This window comes from Lynx canadensis, chromosome D1 (genome assembly GCF_007474595.2).
Source record: "Lynx canadensis isolate LIC74 chromosome D1, mLynCan4.pri.v2, whole genome shotgun sequence".
NCBI lineage: Eukaryota > Metazoa > Chordata > Mammalia > Carnivora > Felidae > Lynx > Lynx canadensis.
The window spans coordinates 57243621-57266222 of record NC_044312.2 but is presented as its reverse complement, the minus strand read 5'-3'; the positions used below and the strand labels follow the sequence as shown (position 1 = coordinate 57266222).

General features: G+C 42.1%; 1 protein-coding gene across 2 annotated transcripts in view; it reads right to left on the bottom strand.

Annotated features, from left to right (window-relative positions):
• XRRA1 (X-ray radiation resistance associated 1) overlaps positions 1–22559 on the bottom strand; it is a 61535-nt gene extending 38976 nt beyond the window's left edge. Inside the window, exons 1-7 of one of the 2 annotated variants that reach the window (XM_030332163.2) lie at positions 22391–22559; positions 20267–20322; positions 16486–16583; positions 11947–12131; positions 8324–8395; positions 7462–7534; positions 4626–4723 (exon numbers count right to left, since the gene is read on the bottom strand). In XM_030332163.2, coding sequence (XP_030188023.1) covers positions 4626–4723; positions 7462–7534; positions 8324–8395; positions 11947–12131; positions 16486–16579 — 522 coding nt within the window. In that variant the 5' untranslated portion in view covers positions 16580–16583; positions 20267–20322; positions 22391–22559. The remainder of the gene's footprint in view (positions 1–4625; positions 4724–7461; positions 7535–8323; positions 8396–11946; positions 12132–16485; positions 16584–20266; positions 20323–22390) is intronic. The other variant, XM_030332164.2, reaches the window with a different exon arrangement.
• Positions 22560–22602: the final 43 nt, after the last annotated feature.

Sequence of the window (22602 nt, the reverse complement as noted above, 5' to 3'; positions counted from 1 at the left end):
AGTGGTGAACTAGACCATAAACTGTTAGGTCAAGGGCCATGCTCCTCTATTGCTATATCCTTGTAATCTAGCATAGGACCTTGCACATAGTAGGTGCATATAAAAAATCAGCTGAAATGAACTGGCTTATGAGGGCAATGACCCAAACTTTCACCTCATTATCAACCAAGGCCACCTAGACTTATGAAATAATTGGGTCAGGGGCCTGTCGGTAAACTGAGTGTCTATGTGCAAAAACAAAGGCAGTTGGGATAAATGGTATCAACTAGTCTTTTTTCTCTCTCTTTTGGGCCTCTCTAGACACTCACTTTAGCACTTATGTATAAATCTGCTTCTTCTCCTCCCCTTCCATCCATACATACCCTTTGAAGCTTAGGGAGGGAGCCAAACCATAAGAGACTCTTAAAACCTGAGACTAAACTGAGGGTTGATGGAGGGTGGGAGGGAGGGGAAAGTGGGTGATGGACATTGAGGAGGGCACCTGTTGGGATGAGCACTGGGTGTTGTATGGAAACCAATTTGACAATAAATTTCATATTAAAAAAATAAAGAAAAGAAAAAGAAAAATATGGGGGCAATTTCAGCATCTTATCCAGCTGGTGAAGGAACAAGGTCTTTGGTCGACAACGTCAGTGTTACACAGTCAGACATATAAACAACTGACTGTAGGTCACTGCCAGAGGAGGACTGGGTTTGGTCTGACTCCACTGTTACAATTATTGTCCCTGTAGATCTGAGTTTGAGTACGGGCCAAATGTGTGATTTGGACAAATGACTTAACCTGAGCTTCCTTATCTACAAAGTAGAAATAATAATGAGTCCTTGGGTGCCTGTGTGGCTCAGTCAGTTAAGTGTCCAACTCTTGATTTCAGCTCAGGTCATGATCTCACAGTTCGTGAGTTGGAGCCCGGCATCAGGCTCTGCACTGACAGCGTGGAGCCTGCTTGGGATTCTCTTTCTCCCTCTCTGCCCCCTCCCCTGCTCACTCGCTCTCTCTCAAAATAAATAAACTTTAATAATGAGTCCTTATGAGGAATTATGTGGATAAAACCTTTAGCATGAGTTTGCCACATAGTAAGAACTTAGTTAATGTTGGCTGTCATCATTATAACCATCCTTTCATTCAAGAACCTTACACTAAAGGTTGCTTTGTACCAGTCTCTGTCCTCTCTCTGCTAGCTCACAACCTAGTTGGAAAGCTAGATACATACATGTATCTATTAAGTAGCAATGCTGCTGGGATAGAGGTCTGAACACAATGGAAGCACACAGGAAGGAATAGTCAGCTCTACCAAAGGATGCAGCAGCTTCACAGAATAGGTGATGCTTGAGTTATCTTCAGAAACTAGTTGGTAGTCACCAAATTGTTGAGGGCAAAAAGACATGCAGTACAGCAAGAAGCATGTACAGAAACCAGGAGGCTAGAGGTAGCCTAGCCTGTTCTGAGAACTGTAAACAGTTTGGGTATGACTAGAGTCTGTGGTATAACAGAGGGCTTGATAAGACTGGGCAGGCCATGAAAGCTACCAAGCACCAAAGGAGTGCTGAGTTCATGCTGCCATCAGCAAATTCCAAGTTTTGAGAGTTCACACAAAGGTGTGATTCCACTTGGCAGGGGCAAAGTGAGAAGCTTTCGAGGAAGAAGACTTGGAAAGCTGGCTCGGATAATCACAGTTTGTAAAGGTGGGGAAAATCCTCTCCCTCGTACCCATATGTGGGCAGTCAATAAGACCTATGGATTCTATCTCCTTAATATCTCTCATTCTTTTTCCCTCCAACTCATTCTTCATGCAGCAACCCTACCTATCATCCACTGGATACTTCAAACTCCTTAGGAAGGCTTCCAAGGCTTCCCACGGTCTCTCTTCTGCCACCTCTCCAGGCTCATCTGTCACTACACTCTACTGTGCTTCACTCTCCATTCCAACCACACTGAGCTGTTTCATCAGTGTTGTAGCTCAGGGGTTGGTAAACTAACGCCTCTGAGCCACATCCATCCTGCTGTCTGTTTTGTAGGGCCTCTGGGCTAAGAATAATTTTTACACTTTTAAATGGTTGAAAAAAGATCAAAGACTAATGTGTGAAAATTATGTGCAATTCAAATTTGAGCATCATAAAGTTTTATTGGAGCACAGCCATGCTCATTTGTTTACATTGTATCTATTGCTACTTTCCTTTATAACAGAAGTAATTATGACAGTTGTGACTAGTTATGACCATACAGAGCACAAACCTTAAAACATTCACTGTCTGGCCTCCTACAGAAAAAGTTTGCTGACCCTTGTCCTAGTTGGTTTGGCTATTCAATATTGGGTCCAAATTTGTTTTCCATAGAATTAAGGGCAGCTCAAAGAAATGAATAGCCTTAGAATCACAGGTCACAGAACTTCATAGCTGGCCCAGAATTTATAGAGGGGGGAGTTTAAGTCCCAGAGAAGGGAAGTGAGTTGGCCAAGGAACTATGTCAGAGTAGTGGCAGAATCAAGACAAGAAACAAGGTCTCCTGACTCTCAGGGCAGGGCTCCAACTGAGCCTTTTTCAGACCTGAATGTAGAAAACCAAATCATGGCAAAGTTAAGTTTTTCTAAATTGACTGCTGAAGAATTCTACTCTTCTGGTGGCAGCCTTTCTGGCAAACAAGAACAGAAGATTCCTAACCTCCTGCATCTGCTGAGTCACATCAAGTTTTATTACACTTCAAAGCATTCATTACTGTGAACTGCAAATTCAGGACTTTTGACAGCTTTATGCTTTTTCTTAGAGAGACCTTGCAAATCATAGAGACAGAAACAAATGATTAGCCAAGAGATTTCCTTTTCTCATTTATATTCGGCATCTTGACTTTGGTCTGCTCTCTTATGTAAATAAATTCCCTTGGGTAAGGCTGGGTCTGCTGGATAAATAATCTTTATCAGAAGGTATCAAACTATGAAGTGGGACATCCAAGACAATCACGGTGAACCATTAGAGCCAAGCTAGTCAGCTGTGGGGTCTGAGCCTATAGTCATGTCCCCTTCCTATGGCCCACTGGCACTTGAAATAGGGGCTTGAAATAGTGGGTGTGAGGAAGACAAGATGCCTGGCACGATGGATGACACACAGGAACTCAAATGACTACTCTTTTAAAAAGTAAAATAACTCCCAGAATGGAAGGTTATAAGAAGCTTCCAGGTCTGTACGTCACAGAAATGGCTACCCGTTTGGCTAATGGCTATCTCTAACATCTGGAATCTCTTTTCCACTGTTTATACTGAAATATTGTATACAATTTTTTTTTTTAACACAGCACAAAATCACACCAGTTGTTATCAATTTACACTCACTCTGTTTTACTGGACTTTTAAGAGCTCTGCTTCCTGGACAATTCTTAGGATCACTCCTATTACAAATCATAGTAAATCACTGCTATCCTCAATATGACTTGAAACCATGGAGAAAAAGTACCATTACATTGAGTATAGCATGTTTTAAGAACACAAGGACATATAATCCATTTTAGGAAGATTGCCATCCCAAGCAGTTAAAACTTTTTAAAACTTTGGCATACAAAGGGCATTAACTCTGAAATATTCACTCTTGTGGAAGGACTCTCTCTCTCTCTTTAGCAAGACTAAGTGAGGCTTTTGTGAAGAGTGGCTGACCCTTCATTAAATAATTTAAGTTATTAACTCTTTGGGGTCAACCCCAAGGTTTATGACATACAGACATTCTGCTGAGATTTGAATCTGAAACACTTCTACTATAAGGCCAACATGTGGGGAAGAGTCCATTATTCAGTGAATCAGCCTGGCCAGATGCCCAATCCCACACCTTGCTCCAATTCTGTGGTTCTCTAATCTCCATGCATGCAGTGCTTCTGAGGTAGTGACATAAGCTTTGTTTCTTTGTGGAAAATGGCCCTAAAGTTTTCATGGAAGTTGAAGAGGTGATTAACTTGAAGTATGAGAACATGCATAGAAAATACATCACTACGGGAAACTTAATTTAGGATAACAAGAATACAAACAAATTTTACTGTAATTTTGAATCTGAGATTTAGAGAACAGCTATGGATGTACAAATGTCAAGAGTATACTGTAGAGCTCATAGAATTCATGTTTTATTTCACAGTCCCTCTGGGCCTATGAACTAGGCCTTTAGCCTCTTTATCCGAGCCCACTGGAGCCAATCTGGTTCATTCAGACCAGGATGGGTCTCTGGATTCAGTCCATAATGCCTCTAGTTCAGCTGGTCCAATCTGCTATGTCTAGCACTTAACCTCCAAGGCTCTTTAGCTGCCACTGGATCCAGACCTCCCCTCAAACTCTACTTCCAATAGTATTCTATTTAGACTCGTTTTTTTTGCACAGACTCCTTTGACATGATGTTTGGCATTTATTTTCCCAGACCATGTACAATGGCCATTGGTATGATACAGTGTCACCTATGTATCACTGCTGCCACTACCACTACCCTCATCACCACCACCAACCCTACCACCCTCACCAGAGGACTACTGTCAAGCAAGGGTCTGGCTGTAAAGGCCCAGAGAGCTCCTTCCCAGCAGTTATAATCAGTAGAGACCTCTACACCCATTCCTTACAAGGAAACAGGTGGGCACCAAAAACTCCCTACCTCCAACTTACTTCCAAGAACTTAAAGTCTCCATATTTCACGTAGATGGTTTTGATTCCATTAAGTGCGAGCTCCAGTTCCTTTAAGGCTGGAAATGTATGAAATGCCTCTACAGGAGAAAGAGAAAATCAGCTACTTGTGAAGGACCTTAAGACCTTAAGACAGAGTTAACAGTGGTCATTTACTGGGTTCTCACTGGGTTAGGCCAGGTTTGCGGTCAGGTGCTTTGTACATATGTCCTTTAACTCTCTAACAACACTGAACAATAGGGATTACTACTCTCATTCTACTGCCGAGGAAATCGAAGCTTGGCTAGGCTAAGTGATTTGCTAGAATGGAATCGCTGGGAAATAAAAGGGCCAAGAATTGAATCTAATGTCTAACTCCAAAGCCCACTTAAAAATTATCTTTGTCATTTCTTATTATAAAAGTAAAACATGCCTACCAAAAAAAGTTTAAAAATACAGAAGAATAAAAGTTCCCTTGAATCTCAACACCCAGAGATAACCATTGAAAGTTTCATGTATAATACTCCAGAATTTTTCTCATGTGTACAGTGAAACACACACACCTTGTTACACAAATAGAATCATACCATACACACTGTGACTTGCTTAACGATATGGCTTAAAGATTGTTCCAGGTCAAAACAGGTAGATCTGCATATGTCTGAATTATGTTCCATATTATAGACATACCTTAATTTATTTAACCATTCCCTTATCGATAGCCTTTAGGCTATCTGGACAAAAAATAAGAACACTTTTCCCTTTCTGTATGAGAATTGGACTTTGGGTTAACTTTCTCGCCCTGTTCCCTGGTAACCTGAAACAAATGGTACGGTAACATAGTTAGGCAATATTATTGTGGTAAAAATGATGCCAGACTGGTAAATCACATCTGGACTCGGAGAAACTAGAAATGAACTATAAACATCTGAAGGGGGCATCATAACTTTGGGCTTTGGATGTGTGGTGACTCCCATTATTAGTCATGTCCTTTGCAAGAACTCTAGGAGCCATGTCTATGGAGTATTACAATAGCTATTTGCTCTTGTGGGGAATGAGGCTGCTAATCTAGAGTGGCTTCTACATCTACCCAATGAAGAGTCTTATTCTCTCGGACCTTGGACCTGAGCAGGGGGCTACAGAGAACGGCCCGTGAATGGAGGCACAGACTGCTACATGAACTGCTGTGAGGAGTGCACCAAAGAGCACCTACAGATGCTGTGCTGCTGGGACACTGCATGGAATGACTTAGAGCCTTCTGGTGTCAAGTGGGGTCTATGGTGGTCTTGTGAGTCAGAATGTTCAGTAGAGCCTAAGAAAAAGACTACTTGGTAGGTATTTCAGGATGTTTCCAATGAACGTCCTTGTACAAGTTTGTTTCTGTAGGATAAATTCCTGAAAGTGAAACTACTTGATTAAAGGCAATGACTACTTTGACACTGCCAAACTGTCTTCCAAAGATGTTGCCCCAATTTATTACACTTCTGCCAGTGAATATGAAAGTATCCATGTCCCCATCAATGCTGGCTGTCATCAATCAGTCCTCATTTTTGCCAATATTTGATAGGCAAAATATAGGATTGTGATGCTGTTAATTATTAGTGAGGTTGAGCATCTTTTCATAGGCCTATTGGCCTTTGTATTTCAAGCCCATGTAGACCACCCTGTTTCCTCAAGGGCAGAGACTGTGTCACATGCTTCTTTAAAAACATCCCTCACATTCAACCATTAAAAACTGACCTCACCATATTTTCCCCTAAACTTGCCTCTCCTCTAGTGTTCTCTGTCTCAGTGAACCCTTTGGTTCCTTCCTCTCTCCATATGCCCAGGAGCTACCAAATCCTGTTATTTCTACCTCTCCTGAATCTCTCTTGCAATCCTCCTTACCCCAACTGCCTAGCTCAGGCCTCCCCACCCCTCCCCTGGAAAAAATGAAATCATCTCCCAGATTTTCTGGTCCCTGTCTTCTTATCATTTACTTTCCTCATGGCTACCACTGAGCCTCTCTACTTACAAGCGTTTCAAGGCTCTCTTCTGCCTGCGGGATTAGCAACAACTCAGGGCTCTTGATACTCTAGTCCCTGCCAAGCTTTCTAGAATCCATTTTGCCCTACTCACATGCCTTGCAAACATACAAAGCCTCTGCAGGGTCCTGATCAGGCACTGCTGTCCCACGTCTGCTCCATTGGCCTGAAATACCTTCTGATTCCTGAGGTGCTCCTGTTCATTTTTTAGGTCTCTCTGCTCAGTGCCCCCTTCCTCAGAAGTTTCTCCTGACACTCTGGTCTGGGTTGATGTCTTGCATATATGCTTGCATATTTTCTGATTCCCTCTATTACTGCACTTACCATATCCTGCTATAACTGTGTTTGAACCAATTTTTCCCAACAAACTAAGCTCACCAGAACAGAACTGGACCCATTCATTTCTAAAAGCCAAGCACTCACATAGTCCTGACACCCAGCAGGGGTCGCTATGGACTTGCTGACTAAACAAGAAGCCTTTATGCTCCTATAGGAATTCTTATAAGCTTAAAAGCATTTTTATATACCTGTCTCATCTCACCCTACAAGGCATCCTACCTTGGGGAGGAAGAAAGGAAAGGAATTATCTCCATTTACAGGAAGAGAAGCACCAGCTCACAGAGAAACGCTCTGAAGGAGGTAGTGCCAGCTCTAGGTTGAAATCCCAGTCCAGCGGTTCTCCAGAACCCAGCCTATCACACTCCAAAAAAGAGATGAGCAGCCAGTCATGGATGGACTGACAGGGTAGTTCTAACACAAGCTACTGGCTGTGCTGGCTAAGATGCAGAAGATAGTTTTCAGGAAAAAAAGCTTACCTAAAGGCAGCAGGTTTTCTGAGGCATTGATGTAAATCACTGAGTGAAAATGCTTGAAGTCCTTTTCCTTAGCCTGTGGGAAAGCATTTCAAAAGAACACAAGATTTGTTCCCTGCCTGGAGGCCTTGCCAAAGCTCCGGAACTGCTATCAGAAGGAGAAAAGACCTACAGGGATAAGCTATATTCTTAGCAAAGAGCACCCACTTGCTGAGGGCCAGAATGACTTTTCTGCTTCTTTTTTTCTTTTTTTTTTTTTATTTTTTTTAAATTTTTTTTTTTTTCAACGTTTATTTATTTTTGGGACAGAGAGAGACAGAGCATGAATGGGGGAGGGGCAGAGAGAGAGGGAGACACAGAATCGGAAACAGGCTCCAGGCTCTGAGCCATCAGCCCAGAGCCCGACGCGGGGCTCGAACTCACGGACCGCGAGATCGTGACCTGGCTGAAGTCGGACGCTTAACCGACTGCGCCACCCAGGCGCCCCTCTGCTTCTTTTTTTCTATTATGAAATAGTTCAAATGTTCAGAAAAGTTTAGAGAATGAAACTCTGAAGACCCCTGTAACCACTATCCCCCTTTAATAAATATGAAGATTTTATGGCCTTTCCTTCAATTTTCCTAACAGAATTCTATGACAAATTCAAACCAACTCCCACAATGCTGCTTCCTTTCATTCACCTCACATGGGCCAATGGCTTAGAGCAAAAGATTGTATCTAAATGTTGTTTCCACACAGCGAGTCTTTGGCCCTCCCCACCCCCTAGTCCCTAGTCCTCAGGGACTCTGGTGGTACAGTGGACAAACAGCCAGAAGCCACCTCAGGTCTGGCTCATCTCAGTCCCATCTCTGCTGGCTGGCCCTACCTTGGAGAACTTCAGGCCGCTCACGTTAATGTTGCACAGGTCTGATGGCTTCCTTACACAATGGTGCTTCAGCTGGAACACAGTGCAGAGAGTCAGCTCTCAAGGCCCCAACAAAGTTTAATAATTGGCCAAAACAACAAATGACCCCCTGTTGAGAAAGGCGGCGTGGTACAGTGCAAAGAGCATGGGCTTTGGGAGTTGCTCAGAACAGGGCTGCCACCTCAGCCCTTCTACCTCTAAGTTTCCCATCTGCAAGATGGGGATAGTCACACTGACTTTATAGCATTCTTAGGAGGATCCCTTCATCTCTGTTCCTTCCCTGTCTTTTCTGAGCCCCACTTTTTCTACCTGATTCTTTAAAAAAAAAATCTGTATTTCTGGGGCTTTACCAATCTCACTACATGTATAATAATTTGCCTGGTTGTTCGTTTGTTCACTCTTTAATTCACTAAATACTTACTAAGCATTACTTTGAGCCATGTATTGTGCTAAATATATCAATACATTTTCTTCTAATCCTAACTAAACCCTTTGACATAAATATGATCATTTTCCTTTTTAAATGAGAGAAATAAGGTTAAGAGAGAAAAAATGCCTTGCCTAAGGTCCCACAGGCAGTAAGTGATAGATGATTTGAATCCACTCTGTGCTCTTTTGACTACCATATGTTGCTCCTTATAAGTAAAAAGTTTGAAGACAATCTCAATATTGGAGCTTCTATTTCTGTTTGACCAAACTTCACTCTTTTTTCTGTTAATAATTTTGTTATAGCATCTATTGTGTTTAGGCATGGAATTAAGCATTTTGAATATTCTAATAACAGCATAGAAGCCAAGTAGCAAGTATTTATAAATGTGACACTTATTTTTTACAGATTTATTTATTTTAAGTAATTTCTACACACAACATGGGGCTCGAACTCACAACCCTGAGATCAAGAGTCAGATGCTCTACTGACTAAGCCAGCCAGGCACCCCTAAATGTGATAAATATTTTAAAGGAGAAATTCAAGATGCTACAGGAGACAATAACGGAAGGCCCTAACCTCAGTATGAAAGTGAGGAAATATTTAGTTGAGGAAGTACTATTTCAGGTGAGACCCAAAAGGTAAGTAGGAGTTGGTCCCATGGAAGTGGGTGGCAGACCTGTGAAAGCTATCAGGGCAAGAAACAGCCAGGTGCTTTTGAGAGGATGAAAAACAACAAGGGAAGGGAGGCAGCCTGGGTCCATACTGACTGATCCAACTGGATCACCTGGGTCCATACTGACTGTGTAAAGGAGTGTGGATTTTGTCCTACAGTCAGTGGAAAGCTAACAGACTTTTTTTTTTTTTTTTGCAAGAGCTGACAGCAATTTTATAAAAATAGCTTTGTCCACTACACACAGAAAAGATGATGAGAGACCAATACACCAGACATTGTTAATTACCTTCCCTAGAGCTAGTTCTCTACTACTTCCATATTAAAGAATCCCAAAGTTATTCACACTTCTCTGAGTGGATGTGTCCTTAGGCCCAAGCTCCAAGGATAAGTCCTGACTGTCTAATTCAAGCTTGGAGGTCATGTTCCCCTAACTAATGACTGTTGGGACCTATGATATAGGTCTAGCCAATGAAACAGACACTGGCTGCTGGGGGTGGGAGGCCAGTTCTGGGGAGCTCTTTCTTATTTATGAAAATAGACATAAGACAGTGACAATCCTTTTTGTACCTCTGGATGTCATTCTTTATATGTGATGACTGGAGTTGCTGCAGCCATCTTGGGATCATGAAGGCAATCAGCCCAAGAGGACAAGTTAACATGCTAAGGAAATAAGAGCAGAAAGATGAAGGAATCTGGGCCTTTAACACTAAACTCACCTACCCTGGAATAACAATGCCCCTGGCTTCTTTTATGTGAAATAAAAGCATCCTAGTTGGTTCAAACTAGTTAGGAGGTCATTGAATTAATCTAATAAAAAATGATGGTTGTTCAGATTAGGGTAGAGACAGTGGTGATTAGGAAAATAAAGATTTTAAAACTATTTAACAGAAGTGCCAGGCTTGGTAGTGGTGGGAGTGGGGTGGTAAGGGAGAGGCAAGTGTCGAGCTAACCCCAAGTTACTGGCTTGCTGCCATTACTGAGGCAGTATAGTAAAAAGAAAAAGGGTATGTCCTGCGACTTGGAGTAAGGGGATTGGCACAGCTCAATATGAGGTGCCAGTGGAACATTCAAGTAAAACTATCCAGCAGATAGGTAGGTATCCCATCACTCTGAAAAACACTGTATTGCTTCTGCCATATAAAGGAGCAACATGGGGGGCGCCTGGGTGGCGCAGTCGGTTAAGCATCCGACTTCAGCCAGGTCACGATCTCGCGGTCCGTGAGTTCGAGCCCCGCGTCAGGCTCTGGGCTGATGGCTCAGAGCCTGGAGCCTGTTTCCGGTTCTGTGTCTCCCTCTCTCTCTGCCCCTCCCCCGTTCATGCTCTGTCTCTCTCTGTCCCAAAAATAAATAAACGTTGAAAAAAAAAAAAAAAGACAAAAAAAAAAAAGTAAAGGAGCAACATGGGTAACAAACCATGTCGATTAATGTGGGAATATATATGTCATGAGAAACAAAAGGGAAAAGAAGACTACTATAGTAAGTGTTTCTGCCCTTCCTCAGTACTGTTGTTTCAGTCCTCCGCACCCCCCAGTGAGAAGTGGACATTGTGATGAAGGAAATACCATGGGACTCTGTAAAAAGCTTACACTACCCACTTGAGGTGAGATGCAACCTCAGAGCTTCCTCCTCAAAGCTCTCTGTAAACATCTGATTTGTGTAGAAAGCCACCTGTTGAGAACCATAAGTAGAGCCTGAGAACAGAGTAGAATGCTGGAGAGTTCTTCATAGGGAGTTAGGCAAACTGGACTAGATATTAATATTGGTTTACAAATTTGTCTTTCTTTGCCAAGCCACCGAGGCATTGCACAGAGCAGATGTGATCTACCTGGCTGGTCTCCAATACAGCCACCCCAGTCTTCTTCATAAAGTCTGCCCCAGGTACTAGGTACTATCTGATCAGCTCCCCTAGACTTCAGTGAGATACTAAACCCAAAGGACAAAGTCTGTGGAGTGTGGAATTTCCCCAGTCCCTCCATTCCTGGAAAACGGGAATCTCCACCCTCTACCAGGTACAGGAATGGGATTTTCAATTTACTGTTCCCCTGACCTACTCCTTTACCTTTCTAACTCAATTAAATTTTTACCTGATATACTATAAAGGCACAGGCTTTGGAGTCAGTAGACCAGAGTTCTCATCCTGAGTAGTTCTAATAATGAATAGACCAGAGTTCTAATTATTAGCTATGGGACCATGGCCAAGGCATATTACTTCTTGGGGTCTCAGTTTTCCCATCTGCACACTGGCAACAACATAATAGGGACAATAATACTTATCTCACAAGGTGGATATAAAGAAAGTTTACATGTAAAGAAAGCTTTGGGTCCCTTCATCATCCTGACTGTACTCAGTCAAGATCACTCTAATAGTTTGGGGTGGGTTCGGGGTAGTTGTACCAGAGTGGAACAGGGCAAGTCCTTGTCTCCCATCAAGACAGTCATCAGCTGATGCTGCCAGCCACTCCAGGATATATTCACTCTCACCAGAAAAGCCTGGTCCAGTATGTGTCCAGGAACATCCTCTTGTTTTTCATGTAGAGATCCTTTCTTCCCCCTGACCTCAAAAGAAACCTTCTTCTGGCTTTCCTGACCTTCAGCTGGTGCCTCAAGCACATTCTTGGGCTTCTTCTTGAGGTTACATTTCCGAGCCACTAACCAGTGTCCTCGGCCTGTTGAGAAGATCAGAAAAATGAGAAGGAGCAAACTCCCCTAAAAGCTACAACTAGTGTGCTTACCGAGTATTTACCTGTAATACCAAAACCAAAAATAGCTCCACATTACCTGATATGCACCAGATACTGTGCTGCTGCTGGTGAGGTGTGTCTGCATACCCACCTCATTTAATTGGCCCCAAACCCCACTGAAAGACATGTTACTGTCCCCGTTTTACAGATGAAAAGGCTAAGACTCAAAGAGGTGGAATGACCTCCTCAATTCCTTCACACTTTTGTCTCTAAATGCTAATTTTCCTTTTAAGACCCCAGATCAAGTGTCTCCTGTTTTACAAAGCCTTCTCTGACTCTCCTCAGCAGACTTGATTATTCTTTCCTACACTGGCTACTCTCCCATCTCTCATCTCTTGGCTAGAGCTAAATGAGTGGAGTCAACTCATCAGGCTCCATTTTGCTGGACTTTACCTTGGATCCCATTATTATAGGGGAAAGGTTGTATTAGGAGCTCAGGATAAGAAGATGACAGTTCTGGGGTGCCTGATGGCTCAGTCAGTTAACGTGTCCAACTCTTGATCTCAGCTTAGGCCCTGATCTCAGGGTTGTGAGTTTAAGCCCTGCATTGAGCTCCATGCCAAAAGAAAATGATAGGACAGTTGGCACTTAAAAAAAACTCAATACATTTTACTGTGTTAAGAACTCAAAAATTTGTGTAAGCAAAAAAGAATATGAGGTTTACTAGTAAGTTCACCTAACAAATCATGACAACATTCTAGAATCTGTGCCCTCCTACATCAGTTTATTTGTTCCAAGGCATTCATTGCAATCTGTAATTATTTTGTTTGCTTGTTTTTTGTCTGCTTTGCCCTGCAGAGACTTTGATTCGTCACAGCATTCCCAAGGCCTACGTAGAATTTCCCATATTGTGAGTATGGCTGAATGAATGCTGAGCCATAGCCCCTACCCACAATTACTCATCCAGACCTTTTCTGAGCATCAACATTGTGCTAGGAGCTAGGGCTGTGGAGATGAGTAAAACAGAGGCCCTGACTCAAAGAGCTTAATAATAGAAGGGGTACTGTAAAAGCACTGAAAGGGGAGCTACCAGCCTAGGCAAAGCTAGATCTAGTAAGTTTAAGGTTGACTAGATGGAGATGGAAAAGACAGGTATCCTGGGCAGAGGGAAGAGCACAAGAAGTACCCAGAAGCAAAAAAGATCAGGAGCATGCAGAAGAACAGCACAGAGCTGTGGGAATCAGCTCAGTGCCTCTGAGCATTGACTCCCTGTCCTCATAGTCCACTATCCTGCTTCAGGGGCTTGCCCTGACTCAACCTGCCTCTTGGATGCAGCTCCTGCCCTATGTCTGCCATGAACCATCTCCCACTCCGGGCCTGACATTCCAGATAATCCATTTCTCAGGGTTGTCCCCATCTGGGGCATAGACCTTTGTCCTATTCTAATAGCCCTCCCAGAGACTCCAGTGTGAGTTAGTGCCCAAATTCCCAACATGACCAGAAAGTAAGGCTCAGACTGTGTAGAAGATGAACATGAGGGAAAAGAGATGAGGCTAAGGAGGTCAGCAGACTCAGATCAGAAAAGGTCTGGAGGATCAGAATAAGGAGATTGGTTTTTTGATTTTTGTTTGTTTGTTCTTTATGAGACAGCAAGCGAGAAAATCTTTCTGACACTACAGATACTGACAGGGGGCTCGATCTCATGAACTGGGAGATTATGACCTAGTAGGACGCTTAACTAACTGAGCCACCCAGGTATCCCAAGAAGCTTGGGTTTTAAAGGGGTAGACTTTTAGCACAAAGAGTATCCATGGGAATGTTCCCCCCACTGTATTTTTTCATTTTGAGATGACATAAGACTTCTAGAAAAGTTGTGAAAATAATAGTTTCTCTACAGGTTTCACCCAGTTCCCCCAATGTTAACATCTTAAATAATCATAATGATTGAAGGCAAAAAATTAACACTGGTACGTCAGTAACTAATCCAAAGCCTCCTTTGAATTTTGCCAGATTTCTCACTAATGTCCCCTTTCTGTTTCCAGGGTATCTCACATTTCATTTAGTTGTCATGTCTCCTTAGAATCTCCCAATCTGTGACACTTCTTCAGTCTTTTTTTCTGTGATCTTGACACTTTTGAAGAGGACTGGTCAATTATTTTATAGAATGTCCCTCAATTTGAATTTGTTGTATGCTTTCCTATAATTAGACTAAGGTTCTGTGCTTTGGCAAAACTAGCACAGAAGTGATGCTGTGCCCTTCTCAGTGCATGATATCAGATGACAGGTGATATCAATATATCTGATTACTGGTGATGTTAATTTTGATCACTTGGTTAGGGTGGTGGTTCCAACTTCCCTACTGAGAAGTTATTATTTTTCACTTTGTAATTAATAAAGATACCTTGAGACTATGCAAATGTCCTGTTCCTCACCATACTTTGACCCACTAATACTAGCATCTGTGATGGTTGATTTTATATGTCAATTGGCTAGGCCATGGTAAACAGTTATTCAATCAAACACTAATCTAGGTGTTGCTGTCAACGTATTTTGTAGATGTGGCTAACATCTGCAATCAGTTGACTTTAAGTAAAGGAAACTATCCTCAATAATGTACATGGGCCTCACTCAATCAGTTGAAAAAACTTAAAAGCAAAACCTGAGGTTTTCCAAAGGAGGAAAAACTGTTGCCTTAAGACCTCAGCATCAGATCTTCCCTACAGATTTCAGTCTTGCCAGCATATTATTCATAATTATGCCAGCATAATTTCATAAGCCAATTCCATAATACACATATGTATATGAAAACAGAATGAGTAGGATATAAATACATATCCTATTGGTTCTATTTCTCTGGAGAATCCTGATACACAACCATAGAAGCTTCTTATCTGTAAAAAGTATTATTGTGATGTTTTAACAGTGATTTTCTATTTCCTTCATTCCTTCTTCATGCATTAACTGAAATTCTACTGTAGGAAGAGTTGTTCCTTTTCCTACACTTATTTAAATATTCAAATATTTATTTTTATCAGTATGGGCTCATGCATATTTATTTACAACCCAATTCTACCTTTATTTATTTTGTTGTTTAGGTTGTCCCAGCTTTGGCCACTGGGAGCTTCTTCAGGTTAGCTCCTATGTCCTTCTTATACGCCCTCCTCATTTTTTCTGAGCACTTCTGTACTTTCTATTACTATACAACGTTCCAGGTACAATTTGTATTTTTCTGGCCCCAGCCCTGGAAACAATGTTTTCTCTGAGGAGCCCCGGCTCTTTTACTGGAGAATCATATTCAGAAACCAGGATCTAAGCAGCAGGCATACTCTTTGCAACTGAGGTGTCACTGCTCTCAGTAGCCTAGGAAATATACATACATATACTAACACACGCAGATGCACATGGCTATATTTATTTCTCTATCTATCTCTCTGTGTGTGTAAGGGGGTGTGGGTATAAAATTATGAGCTCATACTGAGAGCCCCACAGGAGGGTTTGTAGGTGGCCAAAGAAGGTCTCTACGTGAAAAAAGAAATCACTCTAGAGAAGTGGGGAGGATGGATTGGAGGAGAAAGTTCTTCCAGTATTCCACATACAGAATAACCAGCAAGTCATTTCATCTGGAGTAAACAAGGGATACTTCCCCCTTGCTCTACCCTTTCAAAGTAACAAATTCAATCTAGTCAACTCCTACTTCTTGGCAGTGTTGCATCCGTAGGGCTCTGCTCAGTGTTATGAGGAGTTCCTGCCCCATGGGAGTTTTTAACTAGATGAATGTGTGAAAAACTACTTAGCAGAGTCATTTTATTTAGCCATTTTATTTAGGAGCTTGGCAGAATATGATTACTCAACAAATAATAAACACAGAGAAGAAGACGGCTCACGAGAGGATGGTCACTGAGGGCTGGAGTAGCTAGACACAGCTTACTGGAAGAGCTGGGTCTTATGGGATGGGAAAAAGTCTGGATAACTAGAATGATAGCTGGAACATTCTGGGCAAATAAAACAAGCTATGTGAAAAGAAAACACTACAGAATAGGGCATATGTAAAGGAATGGGGTTGTAGCAAAGGATAAGGGAAGGTTAGACTCTGAATACAGAATATCAGGTAAAGCCAGCAATGAGAAGTAACTGAACAGAAGGGAACACTATGGTTAGATGTGCACTTAGAAAGCTCCCTGAGAATTCAGAGAGAAAATGGATGGGAAGGGATGAGGTTGGGTAGAGCTGGGGAGAGGAGTAAATTGGGTTGGAGAGAAAGGAGTGGATATGAGGTCATTCTGAAGTAGGAGAAAGGTGTCAATTGAAGCCCAAGTATCAATTAGAGAAGTCACCTGACCTTCTTCTGGCATCCGAAGGAGATTTTTGGCTGGAAAGCAGTTGTTCAAATAAGGCTTCCCGTTATCCAGCTTATAGATTCCTGAGGAAGCCATCTCCCTAAGAGTCAAGCAAGGAAAGTAAGGGAGTGTGAGAAGGGGCAACATAGCTCTCTCACCAAACACAGCTTGTGAGCCCACCAGCACCATCATACCTGAAATATGCTCTATTTCTGAGACCCAAAAGGCCCCTCTCCTGTAATGGGCTGGACTTTTTTTTTTTAAAGTAGGCTTCAGACCCAACAAGGAGCCCAACATAGCACTTGATGCGGGGCTCCAATTCATGACCCTGAGATCTAGAGTGGAATGCTAAACTGACTGAGCTACCCAGGCATCCCCTCCCCCACCCTTTTTAAGAAAAATGGACTGGTCCTTCAAATGGAGAGGGAGAGAGGGAGACCAAGGCCCTGGGTTTTTTGGTTCAAATAACTCCTAACTCAGTGGAACACTAAAAAGACCACCTTTGGGCTCAGACAGACTTGGTCTAAATCCTGACTACCTTTCCCCACCCTGTGACTGTACCCCTCTGAACGTCGGTTTCCTCACCCATAAAATGGGAGTAATAACACCCACCTTAACAGACAGAAGGGAGGATCAAGTTAGGAAGGTAGTGCCTATGTTGGCATGAGCACTGGGTGTTATGTGTAAGTAATGAATTACTGGAATCTTCTCCTGAAGCCAGGACTACACTGTATGTTAACTTGAGAATAAATTAAAAAAAAAAAAGGTAGTGCCTAGTACCTTTTAAGTGCTTACTAGAAATGTTCTTTGTTTTAACAGACTTCAGGAAAGAGGGAGTTCACATTTTAGACAAGATTATGTGCTGTGCAAGTAATGAAATTTGAACCACATAAACAGGATTTGAGAGATGAACTGAGATTGCTAATAGAGAAAAGGATAAGCATTCCAAACAAAAAGGGCCACAGGACCAAATGCATGGTAGTGGGCACTTGTGCACAGTAAAGAAACCACCTGACCTAGGAAGGAGAAGGATGTGTGTTTGAGAGTTTTGGACAATAAGGCTGGACAGAGAGGATGCTGCCTGCTCTCAAAGGCTTTCAGTGCCAGGCTAGGAGCTCAGGCTTCCCCTTGTAGGTAACTGAGAGCTATGGACAGTATCTGAGCTGGGGAAAACCATGACCCAAGCTGTGCTTTGGAAAGAGAGGTCTGAGAAAAATAATGCTAGGTGAGATGGGATTCCATTAACTGGTCACTGAGTCAAGACAATTCTAGCTCAGGAAGACTGTTTCATTGTACTGTTTTTATTAAACCTTTCACTATCTCCCACCTAGAATACTAAAACAGTCTTCTTCTTTGGATTCCCACTGAGCGAACTTGAGCCTGCTCTTGAAGGCCCCTGGAGTCCCATGTCCTAACCTTTCCAGCTCCGGTCAGCACTGCCCATCAGGCTCATAGAAATAATTTATATATATGTATATATATATATGTATATATATATGTATGTATGTGTATATATGTATGTATATGTATATATATACACACATACATATATATATGATTTTAAATTTTTTAGTAGCCACTTACATATTTTTCATTTATAGAACATCTCTTTTTGGACAGCAACATTGCAGATACTCAGTACCATATTGTAGCCAATGACTAGTATTTGGACAGGACAGGTCCAAAGCTCATTTCTCCCAATTCTCAAGCTAATGCATTTTCTGTACTGAGTATGACCTTATTTTCTGTATCAGAAATAAGTGCCTTATAACATACATGGGCCATTTAAACATCGTATTTTGATTTAAAAAGAAATATCACTGGTGGTCCTGATGCATTTTGGGGAGGAGATTCTTCTAGATAAGCCCTTCCCAGAGACCCAACACTTCTGGAAACTCTACCAGTAGCTTACCAATGAACAGTTTTAAATGAGGATGGCTTTTTAGACATAAGATGCTAATTGCAATCGTTGAGATTTATATTTTTCTGAGAACAAGATTTTTGGCTAAAAGTTCTTTCAGAGAGTACATTACTAGAAAAGATCAAATTGGTGGCCCAGCTCTAGGAGATACAAGTTCTTACAATATGTATTAGCTTGACCCCTATCATAGAATCATTTTCTATTCTCCAAACACATTCATTCTTCCCTAGCTGTGTTCCTTTGGCCTAAAATAGCCTTCTCCATCTTGTTCATCTGGTTAATCTCATGCTTTAAGATTCAGTTCAAATGCTACTTCTGTAAGGAATAAATCTCTAATCAATGACCCAAATTTCTTAAACCTTGAGCTCTTAAGAGATTTGAGATTTTTCTTTAAAGAAAGCCAGCCAGGGAACTTGGCTGGCTCAGTCAATAGAGTGTGTGGCACTTGATCTCAGGGTTGTAGGTTCGAGCCCCATGTTGGGTACAGAGATTACTTAAAAATAAAGTCTTAAAAAAAAAAAAATAAAGAGATCCAGCCATTCCCAGATCTGCCTTGGAACAGCTTCAGAAAACTTGGGGTAGCAGAGGTTTTGGAACCTGTACATTCCTGGCTAGGGCAAGGATATGGTCCCTGAGATGGAGGGTCCAGGACAAAATTCAGTAAAAGGAAGGAGCAGAGTGAGAAGATAGGATCAGGTGTCCTGAGAAAATGTTTCTGGGAAGTGACAAATATGCAAGGTAGAGTGATGCAGTAAGAAGGGCAACAATTTTAGAGATCAGAGGCTTAAATCTGAGTCTAGTTGCTAACACTAAGCTGAATGACCTTAGGCAATACCTTTACCTCTTTGTATCTCAAATTTCTCACATGTAACTGAAGATAAAAACCTGTGTCTTGGAGAATTATTGTAAGAATTAAATGAGGTAATAAATTTTTAAAAAGCTTCTTTCTAGACCCAGTCCAGATGCCACCTTTTCTGCAATGCCTTCACTGAACCTTACAGAGGGAAATAGCTGCTGCTTTGACTAAACACTGGAGTATTTCTTCTCTCTTTCATGGCTGGAGCCCTTTCTATCTCATAAGGTTACTAACAATCATGAAGGGGTTCCTTCAATGGCCCGTGAACCTCCACGTCTGGAAACATATCCAATTCACTGTTTCCTCTTCCACCTTTGGAATGCTCATAGGAAATCCCAATAAATGTGTGTGAGCCAAATGAAGAATATGATGTACTCCCAGGGCCGAGGAGTTTTTATACATATTTCTGATATCCCCAGCTATACTCTAAATTCCTTTAGAGGAAGGAGAACACCTATGGTGTTCATTTCTTTACTCCCATTACCTAACACAGCACCTGGCACATAATAGATTCCACAATTATCTGTGGAATGAGTGTTGTTGGTATCTCCTTTGGTTCAACACAGGGCACTGAATTTCCAAAAAGGATTGGATGCCCTTCCTAGGTGTTCACACAACATCTTATACTTCTAGTATAGTGCTTACCACTTTTCTTTGCTCCCTTTACCAACTTTTGCTCCCCTTACCAACTTCTCACCTGCCGTGGGACCTATGATACCTTATTCACCTATGTAATTCCAGAGCCTGGCACAGAACCTAGTATTCACTAAAAATGTGTTGGGAAGATGAATGGATTGACAGATGGATGGAAAAAGATCAATAGTGAGTCAGTCAATCTGTTTTTCAGTAATCTCTGTTGTGACCCACCACACCTATCTGCTACATAGGTGAATGAATGAATGAGTAAACAGCTGGCTGGGGAATGTTAGAGATGATGACTGTTGGGAAAAGACTCCAGTAACTTACAAAATATGAGAACCTTGTTTCTGATCTGCAGGGTACTTACTTGATCTTTGATCTTGGGAAAGACCCTTTGACTTCCTTTTTTTTTTGTTTCTTCACCTGTAAAAGAGATATTATACTCTTTCTTAGCCTGTCATTCAGACCTCTTGTATTTTCTCATTAATTACATCTTAATGTGACCCTCTGCTCCAAAATGTGTCTCAGCTGGGGCCTAAAAAAAAATACCAAAAAACTAAAGATCCCATAAATACAAAAAGACAGAAACATGGATGAGAAGGCGAAACGAGAGTAATTTTATGACGATGGGGTGGAGCTAGAGTGCTTAAATAAGTTGTGCAAGTCACGAATCAGGAAGGAAAGGATCATTTATACAATCACTAATGCAAAATATATTTATACATGATAAAAACTGCAAAAACAGAGTTGGAAGATAAGACACTGTCTGGGAAAAGATATTTGGCATACATATACAAAGGATGAATCAGACTCAGACTTGTGGAGAGCATACAGACCTGGACACAACTAATCCTAGAAATTCCAGTTCCATATGAAGAATACCAGGTAAGGAGGTGTGGATTTACAACTAGTGGGCTAGGAAGGGCACATAATCACCACATTACATTGTCTAGAAAGTAACTCTAAAGCAAGTATGAACTTTACCTGGATGGTGGAAAAAAGAAAGTCCAAATTCCAGACTCAGAGGCCACCTGCTTAGTTAGCTTCAGCTACCTCGGGTCTCTATCTCAAACTTGAAGCAGCTAATCTCAGCCTAATTGTAAGGCCTCCCAGCTCCAACACACACAGAGTAATGGTGCTCATTTGCATACATGTGCCTTCCATCCTTTTGGCCTATGACACATCTGCCCCTCTTCTTTGCCTGGCTCACAGAGGCAACTTTACTGTATCTCCCCCTCCTCATGTTGACCCTTCTCTGTGCTACCACCTCAGCCCACCTCTTAATGGAAACACTCCATCATGCTGTAGTATAATGGCCTGCTTACGTGTCCGTTCCCCACTCCTCACACCCCCAACCCCAGGCTGTGAGCCCCTCAAAGGCCAGGCCTAGGTCCTACCTATATCTTTATCCCCAGCACTTCATACAGGGTCTGGCCCATTGAAGGGATGCAATGAGTGTTTACTGAACTAAACTGAACTATAAACACAATGCCAAGGAGGTCTTCATTCTGTCTGCAAAGAAGGAAAAACTAAGGATCAGGAAAGGTTTCACAGGGCAAGTGACATTAGAGCTGGGTCTTGAAAAATGAAAAGATGTAAAAGAGAAACAGTAAAAAGCTACAGGAGCATCTTCCTGGATTGCTTCACCTGTGAAGCAATAATATCTAATATTATTTAGTGATAATTATTATCACGTTAGCTTCACCAAGACAGGTGTTTAGCCCATTATTTAGAAATATATCCCCAGTTACCAAAACAGTGACTGCTAAATAGTAAGCACTCGGTAAGCATTTGTTCAATTATTCGGACACTTAGTAGGGATTAATGGAGATAAAAACAAAAACAAGCGATGCAATGTAAGAGTTCATAGTATAATATAATCCCGTTATGTGATAACTCTAGGTCACTAGAGTAGACGTTCCAAGAGAGAGTAGGGAACAAGTCTGTCTTGATCCTCCAGTCCCCCTTGGTACACTTCTGAGCAATGTTGGTTCTCAATAAATATTTATGGAAAAGGTGAATAGAAAGGTGAATAGAAATTATTTAACAAAAATGAATAGAAAATGTAGAATACTCTTACATCCTAAAACTATTAAAAGTAGAGTGGCAGAAGGAACATACCACGCGTTTTGACGTCAAAAACCCCTGGCTTCTAAACCAGGTCCGGATACACGTTATTTGGCCTTGGTAAGTTTCTTAGTTTCCTCATCTGCCACTAATTGCAGGGGCTGTTAGTGGACTACCTGACAGGACGGATATAATAAATGCACACAGTACACAGCCTGGCAGACGGTGGATATTCCGTGAATGCGAGTTCCCTATAACACGAAAACGTTACTGACACCTAAGAGGACAGTACTAGAGAGAATAACCAGTAAGTGCTGTAACGGAGCTAGGAAGGACGAAGGAAGAGTTCCTGCCGCCTCTTTGGAAACTCTTCTGGAGCAGAGGAGACTCTAACCCCTCACACAAACTAAGTTTCCAGCCGCACCTGCCTCCGTCGTCGCTTCCGCCTCCGAGGCGTCCGCGGAGGCCGCGTCCGGACAAGACGGGCTGCGCGCCCGCGACCCTCCCGGGAATCTCGGAGCCTCTCCACGGTGGCGCCTACCACTACCTTCTCCACCCCCTTGGTAACCGCGCCTCTGCGGCAGGCCGCGTAGGCGGCAACCGGTGGGCGGAACTTCTAACTACTATAAGTCCCGG